At 43.1% G+C, this 18,010-nt stretch overlaps 1 protein-coding gene across 2 annotated transcripts in view; it reads right to left on the minus strand.

Moving 5' to 3' along the window:
* FLT4 (fms related receptor tyrosine kinase 4) overlaps window positions 1-18,010 on the minus strand; it is a 312,818-nt gene that overhangs the window by 84,996 nt on the left and 209,812 nt on the right. For both annotated transcript variants that reach the window (XM_068278407.1, XM_068278408.1), the window contains exons 5-8: window positions 16,298-16,460; window positions 14,578-14,717; window positions 7,777-7,948; window positions 4,891-5,008 (exon numbers count right to left, since the gene is read on the minus strand). In XM_068278407.1, the coding sequence (XP_068134508.1) occupies window positions 4,891-5,008; window positions 7,777-7,948; window positions 14,578-14,717; window positions 16,298-16,460 (593 nt within the window). The remainder of the gene's footprint in view (window positions 1-4,890; window positions 5,009-7,776; window positions 7,949-14,577; window positions 14,718-16,297; window positions 16,461-18,010) is intronic.

Consider the following 18,010-nt stretch of genomic DNA (forward strand, 5'->3'; position numbering starts at 1 on the left):
AAGGGCTGCAAAAAGAAAATAATTTACTCACCTGGCACTGGCAGAAGTCTTCTCTCCCCGTCTCCTCTCCTGGCCGGCTCCTCAGGCGCGCAGTTCCCACGGAGCTTACTCCCTCCTCCAATCTCCCGCGCTGATTGAATGCAGGGCTACGGGAAGATGGCCACCCGAAGCCCTGTACTGGAGGCATAAATAGTCTCCAGAGCAGGGCTTCGGCGGCGGCCATCTTCCCGTAGCCCTGCTGCCCTGCTCTGCTCTGCCAGCCCTGCGGGGCTGCGGGAAAACAGTGACGTCACGCCGACGTCACTGAGCCGCCGAGGCCCCTACGATCTTGAGGCCCCAAGCAGCCGCTTGGTTTGCTTTATGCCTCGCGGCGCCCCTGCAAGTATGGCAGCAATTAAATATTCCCCTTGAAAATCAATAGGTGAATTTTGATTGGCTTTTGTAGGCTCCTCCCACTTTTCTGAATATTATTCCCAGTCACCCAGTAACCAGGTGTGCAAAGTATGAGAGCCCTACCATTAACAGTGTAAGAATAGCTGCAGTTTACATTTTCCCAGTGAAATTTGTATTTGTCTCCGCCCCCTTTTTGGTTATGGGAATAAAAAGTATCCTATACTTTATTCCAGGTAATGTACTATGTGTGTGCCAAATTTCATTCACATCCGTTCAGCCATTGTAGTGTGATCGAGTAACAAACATTCAAACATCCAAACTTTCCCATTTATAATATTAGTAAGATAGGACGTTTTCTCTGATGCTGAAACCAGGATAATTAAGGTTAAAGGGAAGATCTGCGCTGCCAAAAAAAACAAACTCCACTTACCTGGGGCTTCTTCCAGCCTCTGCCAGTCGTTCTGTGCCCTCGCCGCAGCTCCTCTCACTCCCGGATTCCATCGCTGAAGAAGCCGACCTCACCAGGTCAGCTTCCGGGTCGGCTTCATGTGCGCTCCACGGCGCGGGTCACGTGGTCCGGCTGACATCATCGGGTCTCTTCTGCACAGTAGTAGTAGTAGTTCCGCGCCTGTACAGTAGAGACCCGATGCCGTCACATGCACCACGTGACCCGCGCCGTGGAGCGCACATGAAGCCGACCCGGCGAGATCGGCTTCTTCACCGCTGGACACCGGGAGTGAGAGGAGCTGCAGCAAGGGCACAGAATGACTGGCAGGGGCTGGAAGAAGCCCCAGGTAAGTGAAGTTAGTTTTTTTGGGCAGCGCGGATTTTCCCTTTAAATTCGATATCCTGGATAATTTACTACGATCTACTCTATGTCGTTGCATTGCCTCTGAAGGATACCAGATGTGAATAAAAGAAGAGAAATGGGGCAGCAGACATATACTATCTCCTGTCCTGATCCTCACCCCTCCCCGTGATCTCCTCTCTGCCCCCCATCATACCTAAAAGTGGGCAGCCCAGACAGCGCCTGTGCAGTAAGCCCGACTCCGTTGACTTGGAGAGGATCCCGGGTGGCTTTTAGGTATGATGGGGGGCTAGAGAGGAGAACGGGGGAGGGGTGGGCGTCAGGACATGCTATAGTATATGCCTGCTCCCCCTGTTTCTCTTCTTTTTATTCGCATCTGGTAACCTTTAATCAGCACAGGGCAAAGGGTCACATATCAGGTACGTTATTTAATCAGCCACATATCAGCTGTTTAGCAGTACAGAGCGCCCGGTGAATGAATTAAGCTGCCAAAACATGCACAGATATTAATGAGGTCATTTTATGTAATTGATTTTACAGTGGCCACAAATGTCTGTCGATAACTTGTACTGATCCAGCAGAGGTGGAACTTTAACAAACGAGTTTTCTAATGAGTTAGGAAAGGCAGAATGTTCCAGATTCTCCTGTTGATTGCAGCAGTGAAATATTTTCCTGTGTTGTATTGTGTTAGCGGTGAATAGAACAGCAAGCACAGATTACGTGACAACATTTATTAGCTGACTATATAGACAGTAAACGCAAGCCTTCCAGCCATTAGCGTTCCTTCTGCAGATGAAAGTTTGTGTTTATGAGTTCTTTGTTGTCAACCAATAAAGTTTATCACACCAAAATCAGACTTCCTGCCTTTTAAATGATTTAATTCAACTTGATTAAAAAAGGGTTTGCAATAAATGGGTTCATCTTAATGCATACCTGAAGGGAAAATAAACTTATATAACTTGCATGTGACATAGAACCAGTGGTTCTTTGCATCAAAATTCGCAATTACGCATCATAATGCAAAATTTCCGGGGAAATTGTAATGAATTTTGTATGTAATAGTAATATTTCATAATTTTGCATAATTCTTCATGTAATTTAAATGAAATTTCGCATAATTTTGTGCCGACTTCGCTGGCTAATAGCATTTTTTGCAATACACACAATTGCTCACTACCAGTTCAAGCAATTTCCTACCTTTATCTGGTCAGCATGCGCCAGTTAGCCAATCAGGTGTACGGTCATACACCCTTTGCCTGCCGTACCAAATCTAGCAGGAATTGCATAAATTAGCATTCAGGTGGGAGGCTTCGGTTGGACGTAATCGTTGATTACATCTTTTACAGGGACCGCCGAGTGTAGGCATCTCCCACACAGTCCCCTCCCTAACCACTCACCTGTGAAATTTAAAATCCCAAACACTGGTTCGCACGACAGCCGGGGGCCCCGGTCTCTCTCACTATGTCAGTGGTTGTTTGCATCAAAATTCGCAATTACGCATTGTAATGCAAAATTTCAGGGGAAATTGTTATTAATTGTTGTATGTAATAGTAATAGTTCATAATTTCGCATAATTTTTCATGTAATTTTAATGAAAGTTTGCATAATTTTGTGCCGACTTCGCTGGCTAATAGCATTTTTTCTTTGCATTTTTAAAATCCATTTTCTCAAAAACTACAAGGTGTTTTTGGAAAATTCTTTTTTTGACATGTACCCACCATTCTGCTTAACATATGTAGCAATTTTGGTGTCAATAGCCTGTATAATGGCTTTGCTATTCACTGCCAAAGTCGGCACAAAATTACACAAAAATTATGTGACATTTTATGTGAAAATAAGAATGACTATACAAAATCAATTAAATGCACAATCGTAATTACCTATAGGTGAAATTGCAAAAATGTATGCAAAAATTTGCGCGCAGATCTTCGCCGCTCTTATGCGGCCTGAAAGCCGGTCAGCTGACCGCCCCTTGCACACCGATTGGGTGCAGCTTCTGGGCGGCGTCATGTGAGTGATCCTTGCGTATAAGGATGTGCAGTCCATTTGCTCTTTGTCTGTTGTTGCGAATACTTCTGTGCTAGCTCTCAGACCTCTAGTCAGATCCTAGTGTGTTGATCCGGCAGGACCCCGGGGAGTCACACTTAGATTAGGATTTTGATAGCTATTATTATATATTTATTTCTGTATTGATATTTCTGTGTATGACCCTCTGCTTTAACCTCTGACCTCGCCTCTGTCTACTGATTCTGTACTTCTGCCTGTCTGACCTGCTGCTGACTCTTTGCCTGTAATACCGACTACGTTTGCCTGACGATTTTGTACCTCACTGCCCGTCCCGTTGCCGACCTCTTGCTTGATTACTGACTACAATTTGCCTAACGTTTTTTATACCGCTGTAGTCTGACCCGTTGCCAATCCCGCCTGTACGACCACTCTCTGCTTGGTGATAGTCCCAGCCTTCTAGGCCTATCACTTAGGAGTCTCTCTGCCCAGTGATAGCCACAGTCTCCAAAGGCTATCACTGAAAGAGTATTCCAGTATTACTGTTTGCATCCAAACACTACACTTGTGCAAATAAAGGTTAATATCTGCATTATTGGCGATACTACAGATCACCACATAATCAGGTATCTGTATCCTTACTGACTATTGTTTCTGATTGAGCACGATCGGATCCTATCGGTCACAGATCGTTACAGTCAGCTTTCAGATCAAAAAAAGTGTACTTTGGGAACGTATAATTTCTAAATTGATAATAATACTTATGAACAAAAGCATATATGATAACCGTATGGAATATAAAAAGTAGGAAAACATGTTTTAATGGAATATTATGTCAGGGTTTTATACCACTTTAAGTGCTTCATATTAAAGAAATCTGTCCCTGGAGCTATTTAGTTTTGCTATCATGCATTCACATTTAAATTTAGTGTTGACAATTTGCAAGATCTCTGCTAGCTCAGGAGGGCCTTTTGGGTCTTTTCAATGTCTTGCTATAGCTATTTTAGTAGCCAGAAACATATTAGCAATCAAGGATCTCAAAGATAATATTAAAACATTAGTATCGAGATTGAACAGTGCTAGCCTAGACGTTGGTCGGAGTCTAAACTCAGTCAAGGGGTAGATAAAGTCAAAACATTTTGGAAAATTCTTTTGACTTACGGGCAACTCAATCATTTTCAAAATGTGCTTGTATATTCAACACTATTAACCCGCTAATGAAAATGTTTGGAAAACCTTTTAGACTTCATTATACATTCACACAGCGGCAGCCATGACACATTTACATTGTTGAATAGAAAAATAGAAGTAACAGAAGTGCGGCTGTGCAGAACGCTCCTGGCAACGGGAGAGCGGCGGTGCAGATGCGTGTGGCCAGACTGGGCATGCGCAGTACACTCGACTGGCCTCGTTGACCGGGGATGATACCGGACCATCTAGTAGGATTTAGACGCCAGCGTGGGAGTGATCTGCACAGAGGGGGCTGGACAAAGCCCCAATTATGTATAAACATTTTAGTCCCCTTTGTCATAAGTTTGTAAGCATCTGGGCCTTGCTCTGTATACACAGGCTTCCTTCTACTGGGGTGTAAGCAAATAAGAGTTCTGTAAAGTTATTTATAAGTTACAATAAAACTTTTTCAATGCACTGACAGTCTTCAGTACATTCCTAAAATCTGCCCATACCATTGAAAAGAAGGAATTGGATAAGCAGCAACTTTCACTGGGAGTTTCGCTATCTTGTCTCCGGCCGTGGTTTCAATAATGGTGTCCTCTTTTGTCTCCACAGTGATAAAAGGATTCTCTACAGCGGGAAATAAAGTAAAACGCAAATTAAAAATAAAATAAGGATCCCTGGCTTCAAATTGATAAATTCTCAATGAAAATGAATATTTAAAAAACTCCATGTCACAATACACACTTGTGATCTACTGAGTAATGATAATAAATAATTCTTATTTCTGAGTGCTTTCTTACATTGTATTGAATTGAATTGAATTACAGTGAATTTACATCAGCTATAATAACAGCGAACATTCTATACTGTACAATAACCAGATGAATCCCAGGAATCCAGCAGTCAGCATTCCAGAACAGTTGAGTGCCTCTCTAAGGCCGCGATGAGGAGCGATGGGACGCTGACTATATCTAATTGCCCCGTCTGATGTAACACATGTGCTAATTAAGTTCTAAGCTAAGAAACATCTATGAAATAAACGTAAAAATAACGTTCATTTGCTCAAACTTCAGGCAAAGATGACTTTAAAACGGACCCGAATTCTTGCGCAGCGGCCAGTGAAAAGTGTTTAAGGGGGTTGTAACACTAAAAAATGTAAAATAGTTGGCGCCCCAAATATTTATGTAACCCTCCTTTTTAAAAAAAATAGGTCCCTATATGTCCCCCAATTTATTTTTTTACTGGTCTCTGTGCCTTTGCTGAACTGTGCCGTGCTAATAGGATTGAGGGATGTCTCTTTTTTTAGCTACAGTAGCAACATTATCTATAAATGTAAATAATAGAAACTTCCCATTTCAGATAAGATAAGGACACCATGACCAGAAGGTAATTTAACCCCCTCTCCCATTGAAGAGGTTACACAGTGATGTAAGCCTGTTGTCTAGGTGATGTTTGATGAGGGAGGGACACTAATTGGTTAAAGTGGAAAATAATTCAGAACGTCTTCTCTGCTCTAAAACAGAAGCAACAGCATAATAACCTTTAAAGAAAAACCTTTATTTGTTACAACTGATACAAATCCTGCAATAAATCTACACAGTGTCTACTTCCTGATATCATGGAAGCAGGCATAGGGTTACCATGCTGTGTTTACAAATTAGCTGCTATGCCGTGGTAGTCAGCTAACACAGGGGAGAGATCAAATTACAACTTGTGATTAGTCACAGATGAGGGGGGATCAGACAGGCTAAACTCTATAAATACATACAGGGTGTATTTCTCTATATTTTCCTTCTGTCCTGTACAAGAGTTCAGGTCCTCTTTAAATAAGCAGTAAATTAACACTGAGCTTAGTTGCTAAAAAATAAAAATGGGCGTAGTGATGTCACTTTTGGAATCACGGAGAAACAGTAAAGATGGAAACCAGCAGAACTATAGTAATTTTTTTTCATATCACATTTCTCACACAAATATGACACTGAACAAGGAAAAGGCTGAGTCTTGATGACTAATCAAAAGCAGAAAAGTCTGGGACTCTGCTTAAAAGGGAACCTAAACGGAGAAGGATATGGATTTTTCCTTTTAAAATAATACCAGTTGCCTAACACTCCTGCTGATCCTGTGTCTCTAATACTCTTAGCCACAGCCCCTGAACAAGCATGCAGATCAGGTGCTCTGTCAGACTGGATTAGCTGCATGCTTGTTTCAGGTGTGTGATTCAGCCACTACTGCAGCCAAAGAGACCAGCAGGACTGCCAGGCAATTGTGAACAGCACTCCACAGGCAGACATGGGGTGGGAACATTTTCACATCTGCTGACTTGTGCTCAGAGATGTATCAAAAGGCAATTCCCTTCTGGGGTGAACCAATAAGATATTAGAAAATCTACAAATCACCCCCCCCCCCCCCAACAAAAAACTTAGATGCCCCCCCCCCCCCCAAGTTCACATTCTTTCATAGTTCCCAACTGTCCCTCTTTTAAAGGGACAGTCCCTCTTTGGGAGCCCCGCCCCTCTGTCTCTCTTTCTTCCTCATTTGTCCCTCTTTCAGGACTAATGTACAGATCTGTGTAAATATATGTATTTTTCTACTAAAATGTGTCTAATTGGCTCCAAATTGTATTCCCATCCTTTTATATTTTTTATTTTCATATGTTGATATGGAGGGAAATGAAACAGGATAGAAAGAATCAATGTGGTCTGAATTAATTTTATGAAATCTTTATGGTATGCATGTCTAGGGGTGTGATGAAGGGTGTGCTGGGGGCGTGACTAGGGGTGTGATTAAGGGTGTGCTGGGGGCGTGACTAGGGGTGTGATGAAGGGTGTGCTGGGGGCGTGACTAGGGGTGTGATGAAGGGTGTGCTGGGGGCGTGGCTAGGGGTGTGATGAAGGGTGTGCTGGGGGCATGACTAGGGGTGTGATTAGGGGCATAGCTTAGCGTAACTGTCTTTTCTTATCTCAAAAAGTTGGAAGCTATGTCCTTTACCCTTGCCTCCCCCTGGTGCCCTTCATGGCCTGGCGGCCCATCTCACAAGGGTCATGCAACAAGTGTGGCCATTGTGATCTTCACACCCATAACAAGTGCAGCCACAAACTTCTGATCTGAAGGATTGATGGAAGGGACGGGTAATAGTAGGGGCCCCCTGACAGCTGTGGGCCCACCAGCAGGGGCTTCTCCCCCGGTAGTTACGCCCCTGGGCAGTCATTCGGGATGGCCAGTGAGATGTTAATAATTCTGTGTTGATCCAAATGGTGTGCTAATGTTATGCAAATGTTTGCAGTTTGGAAATGATCCAATCATAATGCAGCATGCAGGCCCCTCCTCCTGTGCTAGCTCAGCTGAAATATCACACATTGCATTATAACCCGCACCGTGGCCCAGTCAGTCTGTACCGTGCACAATGACCTCCATGCTCTGCTGGTGGCTCCACTTCTCGCTGATTGCCTGACACACGTACTTCCCGAGGTCAGACTCCCGGACAGCAGGCAGAATCAGAGTGCTGTACAGCTCCGTGTGGTCCTGCTGGGGGCGCCGGTCAAACTGCTCAATCACAAGCCGGTTGTTCTGCAAAGAGAAGGCATTGGAGTATGATACTTGTACAAAAGGCATACCATGAGAAAAACTAATTTTTTAAACGTTTTCTTAAAGCGGGATTGTCGCCATAAAAATCAAATTTCAACAGCAACTGGTCTGAGCGTATTAAAGAGAACCAGAGATGAAGCACCCTCTTGTATTTTACCTTATAAATCAATGGGAACATGACAGTAAACACCTAATCTGCCCTTTGTTTCATTGTTCTCTGTGTAATCTGACTTTTATCACCTCTGATAAGAATCCCTGACTGAGCACTCAGTCTAGCTTTGCTATGGAAAGTTTATAGCTGAGTCTGTCTTCTCTGGTGTCTTTCCAAACCCAAGCCTGCCCCCTTGTGGCTCTGCTATAATGACTCAGCTATAATTATTCCCTGCAAAGCCAGACTGAATGCTCAGTCCCGGATTCTTATCACAGCTGATAACAGACAATTTTAGCAGTGAGGATGAAACAGAAAGCATGGTAAGTGTTTTCTCTAATGTTCTTACTGATATATATGGTAAAATACACAAGGGTGCTCGTCTCTGGTTCCCTTTAAGTGATAAAGATGCTAATCCTGCATTCAAAACTTGCAAAACATTTTCTGCTGTTATGGTTTATCACATACGTTAGGAGCACTGGCCTTTTAAGGGCCATTGCCAAACAGTTGCATGCTGGGGGTCTTTTTATCTTTAATAAATTCCTCCTCTTCCCTTTATTTCCCCCTTCCTTCTAATGACATAAGACACTTCCTAGTATAGACCTCAGTGGGAGTATCTGAAGACTCTGGGAGGAGGGCGGGTAACGAATACACAATGAGCAAGGGGTGAAAAAAAGAGCGAGGGAGGAAATGATGTCAGGATAATCTTCATTCAAAGGTAACCAAGATTGAAACTGTCTAGAATAGGATTTTCTGCTTTTGCTTTATACAATTCACAGGAATCATTACGTGGATAGCACAATACATCTGCTATGTAAGTAGAAGTAGTATTTATCTACTTATATATGTGGTTTTTATTTCTAGGTTAGCATTGGGTGTCGCTTGTTCTTTAAAGTCTTATTAAAAGTAAAATTATTAAAAGTAAAAGATTGTGGCTGTAGCAACCAGTCCCTGTCCATTTGAATTGCTGTAATATGGAAATAGGAATCAAAAAGGAGCAAGCCCTTATTCAATTTACTTTTTCTCCTAAATTTTCTTCTAGGAGATAATTTCTCATCTTCTGTTTAAAGGGAACCAGAGATGAACGTTTCACACAAAATAAACATATCAGTTGATAGCTTGTAAAGAATAAATGCTCTACCTGATAATTTCGCCGCTCTGGTGTGCCTTTTTTAGTGTTTTTTATCCATTATTGCTCCAGGAAAAATCAAATATGGCCGCTGGCTCATATCCCTTCTCCTTCCGGGTTATGAGTTGTTCTGGATGTGCTGTCTAGGCTATATGAGACTAGGCTGCTATCTAGGCTTATGCAGCCTTTCATCTGTGTGCTTTCATTTTGGTATGATCTGCCTGTAGGTAGTGTCACTGATAATAACTGCAGTTTCATTCCTATGAGAATCTAGTGCACACAGAGCACACAGGGATCATATTACAGCCACAGAGCTTCTCTCTCAGCAGCAGCAGCCCCTCCCAGTCATAACAGCTCTCAGTATGCAAAGCAGAAGATCTAAGCCAGGAGAGGGGAAGGCTTGGGCTTGAAAAGACTCCACAGAAGAGTGACTCAGCTATAATGATTCCAGGTCAAACCTCGACTGAATAGTCGATGGATTCTTATCACAGCTGCTAATAGACTAATTAAGCAGATAACAATGAAACTAAAAGCAGGGTAGGTGTTTACTGTCATGTTCCCACTGATAAATGTAATAAAATACATGAGGGTGCTTCATCTCTGGTTCTCTTTAAATAATTATTCAGCCCTCTGCAATTTTTCCAAAAGTAGGTGCAGAAGTGCTGACAAAATTATGCTGAGGATTTTCTTGCTTGCTGGTGGTTTAAAGGGCATTGAAAAGTGAATTGAAAAAAGCAGTGTGTAAAAGTGGCTACTAACAATACAATTTGCAGAACAATCGTTCATACAAAGAATCGTTCAACTGCCAAAAAAGTGTGCAGCGAGCAGGGAGGCTGTCCAGTATCTTTGTATAAATCCTTTATAAAGAATAAAAGCCTTGCTGAGAATTCCCCATGGAGAGATGGACTACTCCAAAATCTGTTGCTTCTGTCAGATTTCTACTACTTACAGTAAGTGACAGCAACATAGGAGAAAAGTAATTTATGTCTCATTTTATTTTGGGAGAAACATATCTCTTAATTGTATATGTTTACATGTACTGTATAAAATGTACTGTACTGTACATGTACTGTATAAAATGTACTGTACTGTACATGTACTGTATAAAAGAACACAATAGTGTTCTTTTAAGTTAAAGTTATGATCTTACCAGTAGAAACATAAGGCTGTGAAAGTTGAACTCAGGGCCGGCGCTACCATTAAGGCAAAGGAGGCAGCTGCCCCAGGGCCCCAGAGCTTGTAGGGGCCCCCAGTGGCTACAAGAGGAAAAAAAAATTTTCAAACGGCCTTATAGTTTTTGAGGAAATCGATTTTAAAGTTTCAAAGGAAAAAAAAAACACATTTAAAAACCTGCCGACTTTAATGGTTAATAGCAAATCCACCTTAAATGCTAGAAACCCTAAATTTGCAGAATATGTTAAGGAGATCATTAGGAATAAGAGGAAAAAACAATTTTTCAAAAAGACCTTATAGTTTTTGAGAAAATCAATTTTAAAGTTTAGAAGGAAAAAAGTATAGTTTTAAATGCGGTAAATGTCACTTTTAGTAGCAAACCTAACGGTAGTGTAATTTTACATGCATCAAACGAAAGTGTAATAAATTTCCTGACGGGGTTTCCAGGGGGTCTATACGCAGCCGCAGCGCTTTGGCCAGGGATCGCTATACAGCCGCAATATGGCTGTATGAAGATCCCTGGCATTTTTTCCTATTTTCCCATTTTTTTTATGTTTAGAGTGGGAATTAAAAAAAAAAAAATATGTGGGGTCCCCCCTCCTGAAACTTTTTAACCCCTTGTCCCCCATGCAGGCTGGGATAGCCAGAATGTGGAGCTCTGACCGATTGGGACTTCACACCCTGACTATACCAGCTGCAAAAAAGGTCCCCTAATGCCGATTTTTGTTCCGGGGTATATGTTGGGGGGGCCCCCCAGGTTTATTTTGCCCTGGGGCCCCATTGTTGCTTAAACCGGCCCTGGTTGAACTATAAATAAGGTCATGCGTACAAAAATAGATGCATTTGAACTTGAGTTTGCTGGACTGCCAGAAGATCTAACCAGTCAAAACTTGAAGAAATACGTCCAGAGTGTTAACTAAAATGGTTGATACTCCAATTAAAACCCAAATGCTTTTGGTCGCAGAATTAGAAGACACATCATTTGAGTTTGTTGGAGAAATCCTTGATGCTATGATGGAGCGACAGCATTTGTGAAGCTATGAACATGCCTCTGCAACAGCTGAAAGAAGCCGTGATTGACAGAAACATCTGGCGTGCAGAAGTACATAGGGCCACGTAGAGTCGACAAATGAGGAGGAGTAGAAGTCGGTTTTCAGGTCCCTCGGATTCCCCAAATTGGCTTACTAGGAATATTCACAGATTGTGAATACTTACTCAGCATAAGGATTTTCTTGAAGGAAACAGTTTTTCCAGCCAGAAAATCACAATGGTTTGATCTCGAGCCACCTCAGGTCATACAAGAAATTGATTAAGTGAAAAAAAATCAGCACCCCACAAAACATTGGCTTCCACTCATCACAAACGATCCTGTATGAAGGTTAGTGATGTGCGGCTACATAATTTATGAGCTCATATTTCAGGATGACTCAGCCTCTGGCATTACTGTCCAGAAGCTTCTGCTCACCAAGTAGTTCACACACAAGATAAATGAAGTAGGTGCTGACTGATCTTCTTGAACTCCACAATACTTCATACTTAAAGATAACCATGGGAGTTTCTTTACAATTTCATATCTTCCTAAACTTGTGCTCCCTACACTCTGTCTGTAATGGTGCCTATTGCTCATCCTGGGCTCCTGAGCTGAAGTTACAGTTATAGTCTTATGGGATACTTTAAAGCGCGGCTGTCTGAATGACTTCCCATGGGCCCCATCTGGCCTTTGAGCGCTCTTGCTGTGGCCAGTCTGTTTTCTTTGTTTCTCCCCCTCTTCTCACTGCTTCTGCCACGCCCACCTCTTTCTCTCTACTTGGCTCTGCCCCTCAAGGCCAGGATACTGCCACTCTGCCCCCTCCAGACTAAGACTCCTGAGAGCTTGGCCTTCCACATCTACAAAGTTGGACATCACAGCATGAAATCTACCTGGAACTGGCTTAGCAACACTGCCTCCGCTGCCTTTCCCCCAAATGTGAAATGTTTCCCCGGTGCCCGTACAGTGTAAATTCTCACCTGTCCCGCTGGCTCGACTCCTGGTCTTATCCGCCATCTCCCCCATGACTACTGTTAGCTTGAGCGCCACCATGTGGGGGCTCGCGTACCACATGGGGTGAGTGTGACATCACACACTCGCACCTGGTGCCACATGGAGGTGATGACTGTGGAGGAGGCCGGGAGTAACGGCAGAGGGACAGGTAAGAATTTCACACAGGCATCGAGGGGGACATTTTACATTTGAAGGGACAGCAGCTGGGGGTCTGCCACGTACATTGGTCATCGCGATATTGCATGTCAACCTTGGACCAAGATTTTCCAGCTTGCTCGACTGGCCCAAGAATCGATTGAATTATTGAGCAGCCATGCTTGTTGCAGCACTGAATTTTATGCAGTTCAATTAAATTATTGTATCGGATAGTCGACTGGGAGAAAAAATAGGTAGAGGAATAGGCACTTTACTTAGACATGTTGGTTTAATGGGTTGGCAATACTTGCCTTCTGAGAACACCCCAACCATTCAGTGGCTGTGAGCTACAGCTATGACTGAGAGCTGGCATCTACTCAACGGTGCTGCTAACGCCTAACTGCTGCTACCGGTAGCTACTACTAATCAGCTAGATGAACGGCTGAAACTAGAGGGGAGGTATGCGGGTCCAGAGCTGTGGGGACCCCCGACTACCAACCCTCCCTTCCTCCCATACAGGGGACTATACCTCAGATGATCAGGTGTTTTGTGGCTGCACTTGTTATGGGTGTGAAGATTATGATGGCAACACTTGTATGAGCCTTGTGAGATCGGCCCCCAGGCTGTGAAGGGCACCAGGGGGAGGCAAGAGAAGGGGTGTGACCATTTGGGACCCTCATGAATTGTAGTTACGCCACTGGCGAGATGGCAACAATTCTGAGTTGAAGCTGTCTCGGCACTGGACCAAAAGCAGATACAGTTTGCTGGGAATTATTGGCACCCCATTGACCACCCCTTGCTGGCATTGCTGAGGACTATGAAGATTTAATCCCCTGGCGTACCCATAGTTGCTTTCAGTCATCTCCAGTGATATATTTATTGCAGAACTCAGCTACTCTGTTGTCCAGTGAAGTAGCGTCTCATTGGCAAGGCGCGTGTGAAAGCGAGACGTCTCGGCCTGAAGTTTCATTCTCTGTTTCCCGGAGAACAAGGTGTGGTCACCTGGGATGGGTGGCTCCTTCACACCTCATCACAATTATGCACAGTCAGTTTTATATTCTTGTCAAAGCTCTTACTCATAAATGAAAAAATGGAGGCAATTCTGTCTGGGCCGTAGCTAGGCTGCATAGGGCCCCCACAAAAATGTCAAAATGTAGTGTCCCCATGTTAAAAAAAAACCGCCCCCCCCCCCCCCCCCCGAGTGTGGCCTGCCTGTGAACCCAGGCCCCCCGTAATGAGAGCACATACTTACATCACTGCGGCTTCACTCTTTCCTCTGCAGCGTGGCAGTGTGCACCAGCGTTCTGTAGTAAGGCTCTGATGTCACGTGACCATGCCGCCAATATTTATAATTGTCTAATTAAGTCCGCATAAAAAAATAGGACAAAACTACTCCCCTCGCCCCAATTTAAGAGACTAGGAGACAACTAGTGTCAGTCAAGCATTCACTGCTGGGCATTTACACCCAGTATGCTGGTTGCATTCTAGATTAATTGATTATGGCTGAGCTTGAATTTTATATAATTATAATTGTACATCAAAATTCGCAATTATAATGGAAAATCGTCTTGCAAATTTTTAATTAATTTCATGCATAAATGTAATTACCTCCCAGAAATGAAAAATTTGAGTCTGTGTCAAAGTACAAAAAAAAAAAAGTACTTGTAGTTTTTGAGGAAAATCCATGTAAGAAATTCAAAGAAAAATTGTTTTTTTAAACTCGGTAAAATTACATTTTGTTGTGGTACACTTACATAAAAAAAAAAAAAAAAAAAAGACAGCTGAGTTCATAATTTTGCAAAACTTATAGTTGGATTACATAAAATCGATGCAAAATTGAAATAGGAGAAAACAAGAAATCTTAAAATAACAAAATTTAAAATAATCGAAAAAAAAACCCTCATCTGCCATCAACTCTTTTGATTCAAAATCAAGGCAAAGTCAGATTGCAGTTTAGTGTGCTTAAAGTTAAGAACATATTTTACCTTTTTTTCAGGGTAGTCCCATACGAAACTCACAGGAGTGTTAAACTCAGCAATGACAGTGCAGTTCAGCACCAGCTGGTCCCCGGCCAGCAGCTCGACTGTATCCTTAGGGGACAGGTACATGTCATAGAAATGGTATCCTGCAATGAAAAGTTAGAGAGATTCATTGCCAAACATGCAAGGTCAGTTGTATATATTTATTATAAGACTAAAAGGCTGACAAAGGGGTATAAAACTCAAAACTGCAGATTTGCTTGAAAGAGTACCTGAGGCGCCGGTTTCTACATCTAAAAGAGGGACACGGGCATGTTCTCATCTTCAAGACATGTCTCTGTGTGCCTTGCTTGTCGCTCTCTGTGTCCCCTGCGCCCCGCTAGCCCCCGAATCTGCCAACATTCTGATGTCGATAGACCACAGGAAAGGGGCGTCCCACTGCAGGATAGGAACTCCTGTGTAACGCCCCTTCCCTGCCTATCAGAGCCTCTAACAGGCTCTCTGCTGCCTGCACCCCTCCTCTCACCCGCCCCCTCCATGCCAATCAGCGCTGCTTCTCCAACATCGTGACCCCAAGGCAGGAGCTTAACAATAGACCCTGCAAGGGATGCAGCTGCAGGGGGGCCCAGAAGCCACAGGGGGCTTCGTCCTTAGAGATTGACAACTAAGGAAACTTTCTGCTCTCTGCACAATTGTTCTAATAACTGCATCTGCTCAGCCACTGATAACAAATCATACAAAGTTTCGTAGACAAAGATTTATATACAGTCGTTATTCAGTGTGCAGGGGGAGGGGGAGCAATCAAAAGTTTTGCAGGGGGGCCAGTGATTTCTAGTTACGCCCCTGCCCTAAAGGTCACCAAAATGAAAGTGATGGATAGCTGCAGACAGGATCAGCGGGAAGATGACGTAATGACCGCTGCCTGATGCGGCAACCCCCTTACCCCCCTGGATCAGGCAGCGTGGGTTTTTTTTTTTAACTTTTAGACCCAGCTCGGGTTAGCTTTAAAACATTAAACACAGCATAAAAGTAACTCGAAACAAAGGCCCCATTTACACTTAATCAGTTGGTGCAAGTTTTTTTTCTTCTCCATAGCAGTGCATTGTGAAAAAGATTCCTGTTAAAACACATATAGTGTGAAGTGTGCCATAGGAAAACATGGACATTACTTTGAAAATCAGTTGTCCTTTCAGTTATAACTGAGAGCAACTGATTAAGTGTAAACAGGGCCTAAGGGCAAGTTCACATGGACGGCTCCCCCGTAGTTTTTGTCAATGTCTTTTTTTTTTTTTTTACACAGCTGCTTCCATACAGAAGGTTGGCTGAGACCTTCTGGAAGATCCCAGCTGCACTCTTCATGCACAAGCAAGGCTTTGCTGCACCCATCCAAGCACAGCTACACACGTGCAGTAGCACACAGTGGCTCTGACTTCCTGCACAGGCGCGGCGCTACTCGCCCAGGCGCAGGCCATGCTTGTGCATGAAGAACAGCATGGCCCGGATCTTCAGTCTTTTTGGATGGTTTTAGGTTGCCCGCGAGCGGCAAGGATGGTCCAGAGGACGGTGTGAGAAGCCTATACAGGAACCATGGGCTTCCCTTTTCTTAGGTAAGTATGTACTTTTATCTCAATATTTGCCACAGGTACACTTTGAAGGTATATCTTGAATTAATGTTTGTCGGTTTGATATCGGTAAATCAGATTTATAATGACCGTTTAATTCTCACCTGTAAAATGGATTAGGAAAATATTGGACAGAAACTCTCTGTTGTCGATGACGGTGCTACATTGCACCAAAAACGATTCCCTTATCTGGTCGGCCGGAATCAACATTCCTTCCTTGTTGTCCCAGGAGACGGTCTTTCCATCCGGAACGATGACGGAAGATTGCTGGAAGAAGCAAAGCAAAACTGACAATATCAGCTCATATCAGATCAGATCATATCAGCTCATATCATTTGCTGTTACCTAAATTCCATATTACACGCATTGTTTTTAATGCATGTTTAACAGTTACCTTAAACTGCAGTACAGTAAAACAACCACAAGATGTCACTGTGTGTAAAATGCAATGGTGATCTATGATCCTCTCTGTTCTAAGTAAGCTGTATTTCCTGATGGTGATGCATGATTTATCTCTGCATGTTTTTCTTCGGTAAAGAGTTCTAACATCTATATTGGGTGCCCATCTGCGTGTACAGAACTCTCTTCTCCAACAGTCTTTTCTAGCATGCTGATCCTCTGTATTCTTACTTTTTGAATCAGTGACCACAAATAGCAGCTAAAGTGGAGTGACAGTCTTGCGTAAAATACATTAACCAATTTGCATTCCCCCCTCCTCTCCCCGGTAATGTCTAGTTGGTAAAAATCACCCTCTCAAAGTACAGAATTGTGTTAAGCTGACATTACATGGATATGGGATGTCATCAAATTCATTTAAGTCCTTTTGTTGGGGACCAAAATTCTGCTTGATAAGCTATTAGAGCTGCTCAATAAATCCTCTATGAAAACTCTGTGCTGTGTTTGCTCAGTTTTATCAACTGCATTTAGTGTTCAGAGAACAACTTACCTAGGGAGCTTCCACAGCCCTGCAGCATGTCATTGATAAACTTCCCGGTAAAGTGAAACACAGTCTATTAACCTTTTATAGGTAGCCATACATCAGGGGACTTGGTGGCCGATTGACCATCTGATTCGATTATTATAATTGGAATCTGATGAAAATTGATGCAGCTAAGGGCATGCCCGTCCTACAATGCAACCAATTTTTGTCTGAAATGTTTTGCATTAGTTGGTCACATGCTGCACGATGTAGAGCTGACGTGTTCGATCGGGTGCACGTCGGTAATGGCGAGCAATATCTGGATGAACGATGAATCCCCACGGCCCTGTTCGCGGGATGGGTGTGTGTATGTAATGTGTAAATGTGCATTTATACATTATCTGTCCTGTGGTGCAATGTCCAAATGACAGATAATGTATCAACATGTATACTAATGTATTTAAAAAATAAATATATTATATATATATATATATATATACATATATATATATATATACATATACATATATATATATATATATACATATATATATATATACATATACATATATATATATATATATATATATATTCAGAGGGTGGCAAATATAAAAAATTATATGGGGTCCCCCCTCCCGAGCCTCTTTAACCCCTTGTCCACCATGCAGGCTGGGATAGCCATAATGCAGAGCCCCGGCCGACTGGGGTTTCACACCCTGAGCTATACCAGCCCGCATGGTACATGGTATGGGGGGCTCCAGGGGGGAGGGGTGGCCAAGCCTTCCCCTCCCCACGGAGCCCTTGTCCAATCCATGGACAAGGGGCTCTTCCCTACCTCCGGTGCCCCAGGAAGAGGTGGGAGCTGACGACACCCGGGGGGGAGGGGGGTGTCATGGTG

Source organism: Hyperolius riggenbachi, chromosome 3, assembly GCF_040937935.1.
Source record: "Hyperolius riggenbachi isolate aHypRig1 chromosome 3, aHypRig1.pri, whole genome shotgun sequence".
Lineage (NCBI taxonomy): Eukaryota > Metazoa > Chordata > Amphibia > Anura > Hyperoliidae > Hyperolius > Hyperolius riggenbachi.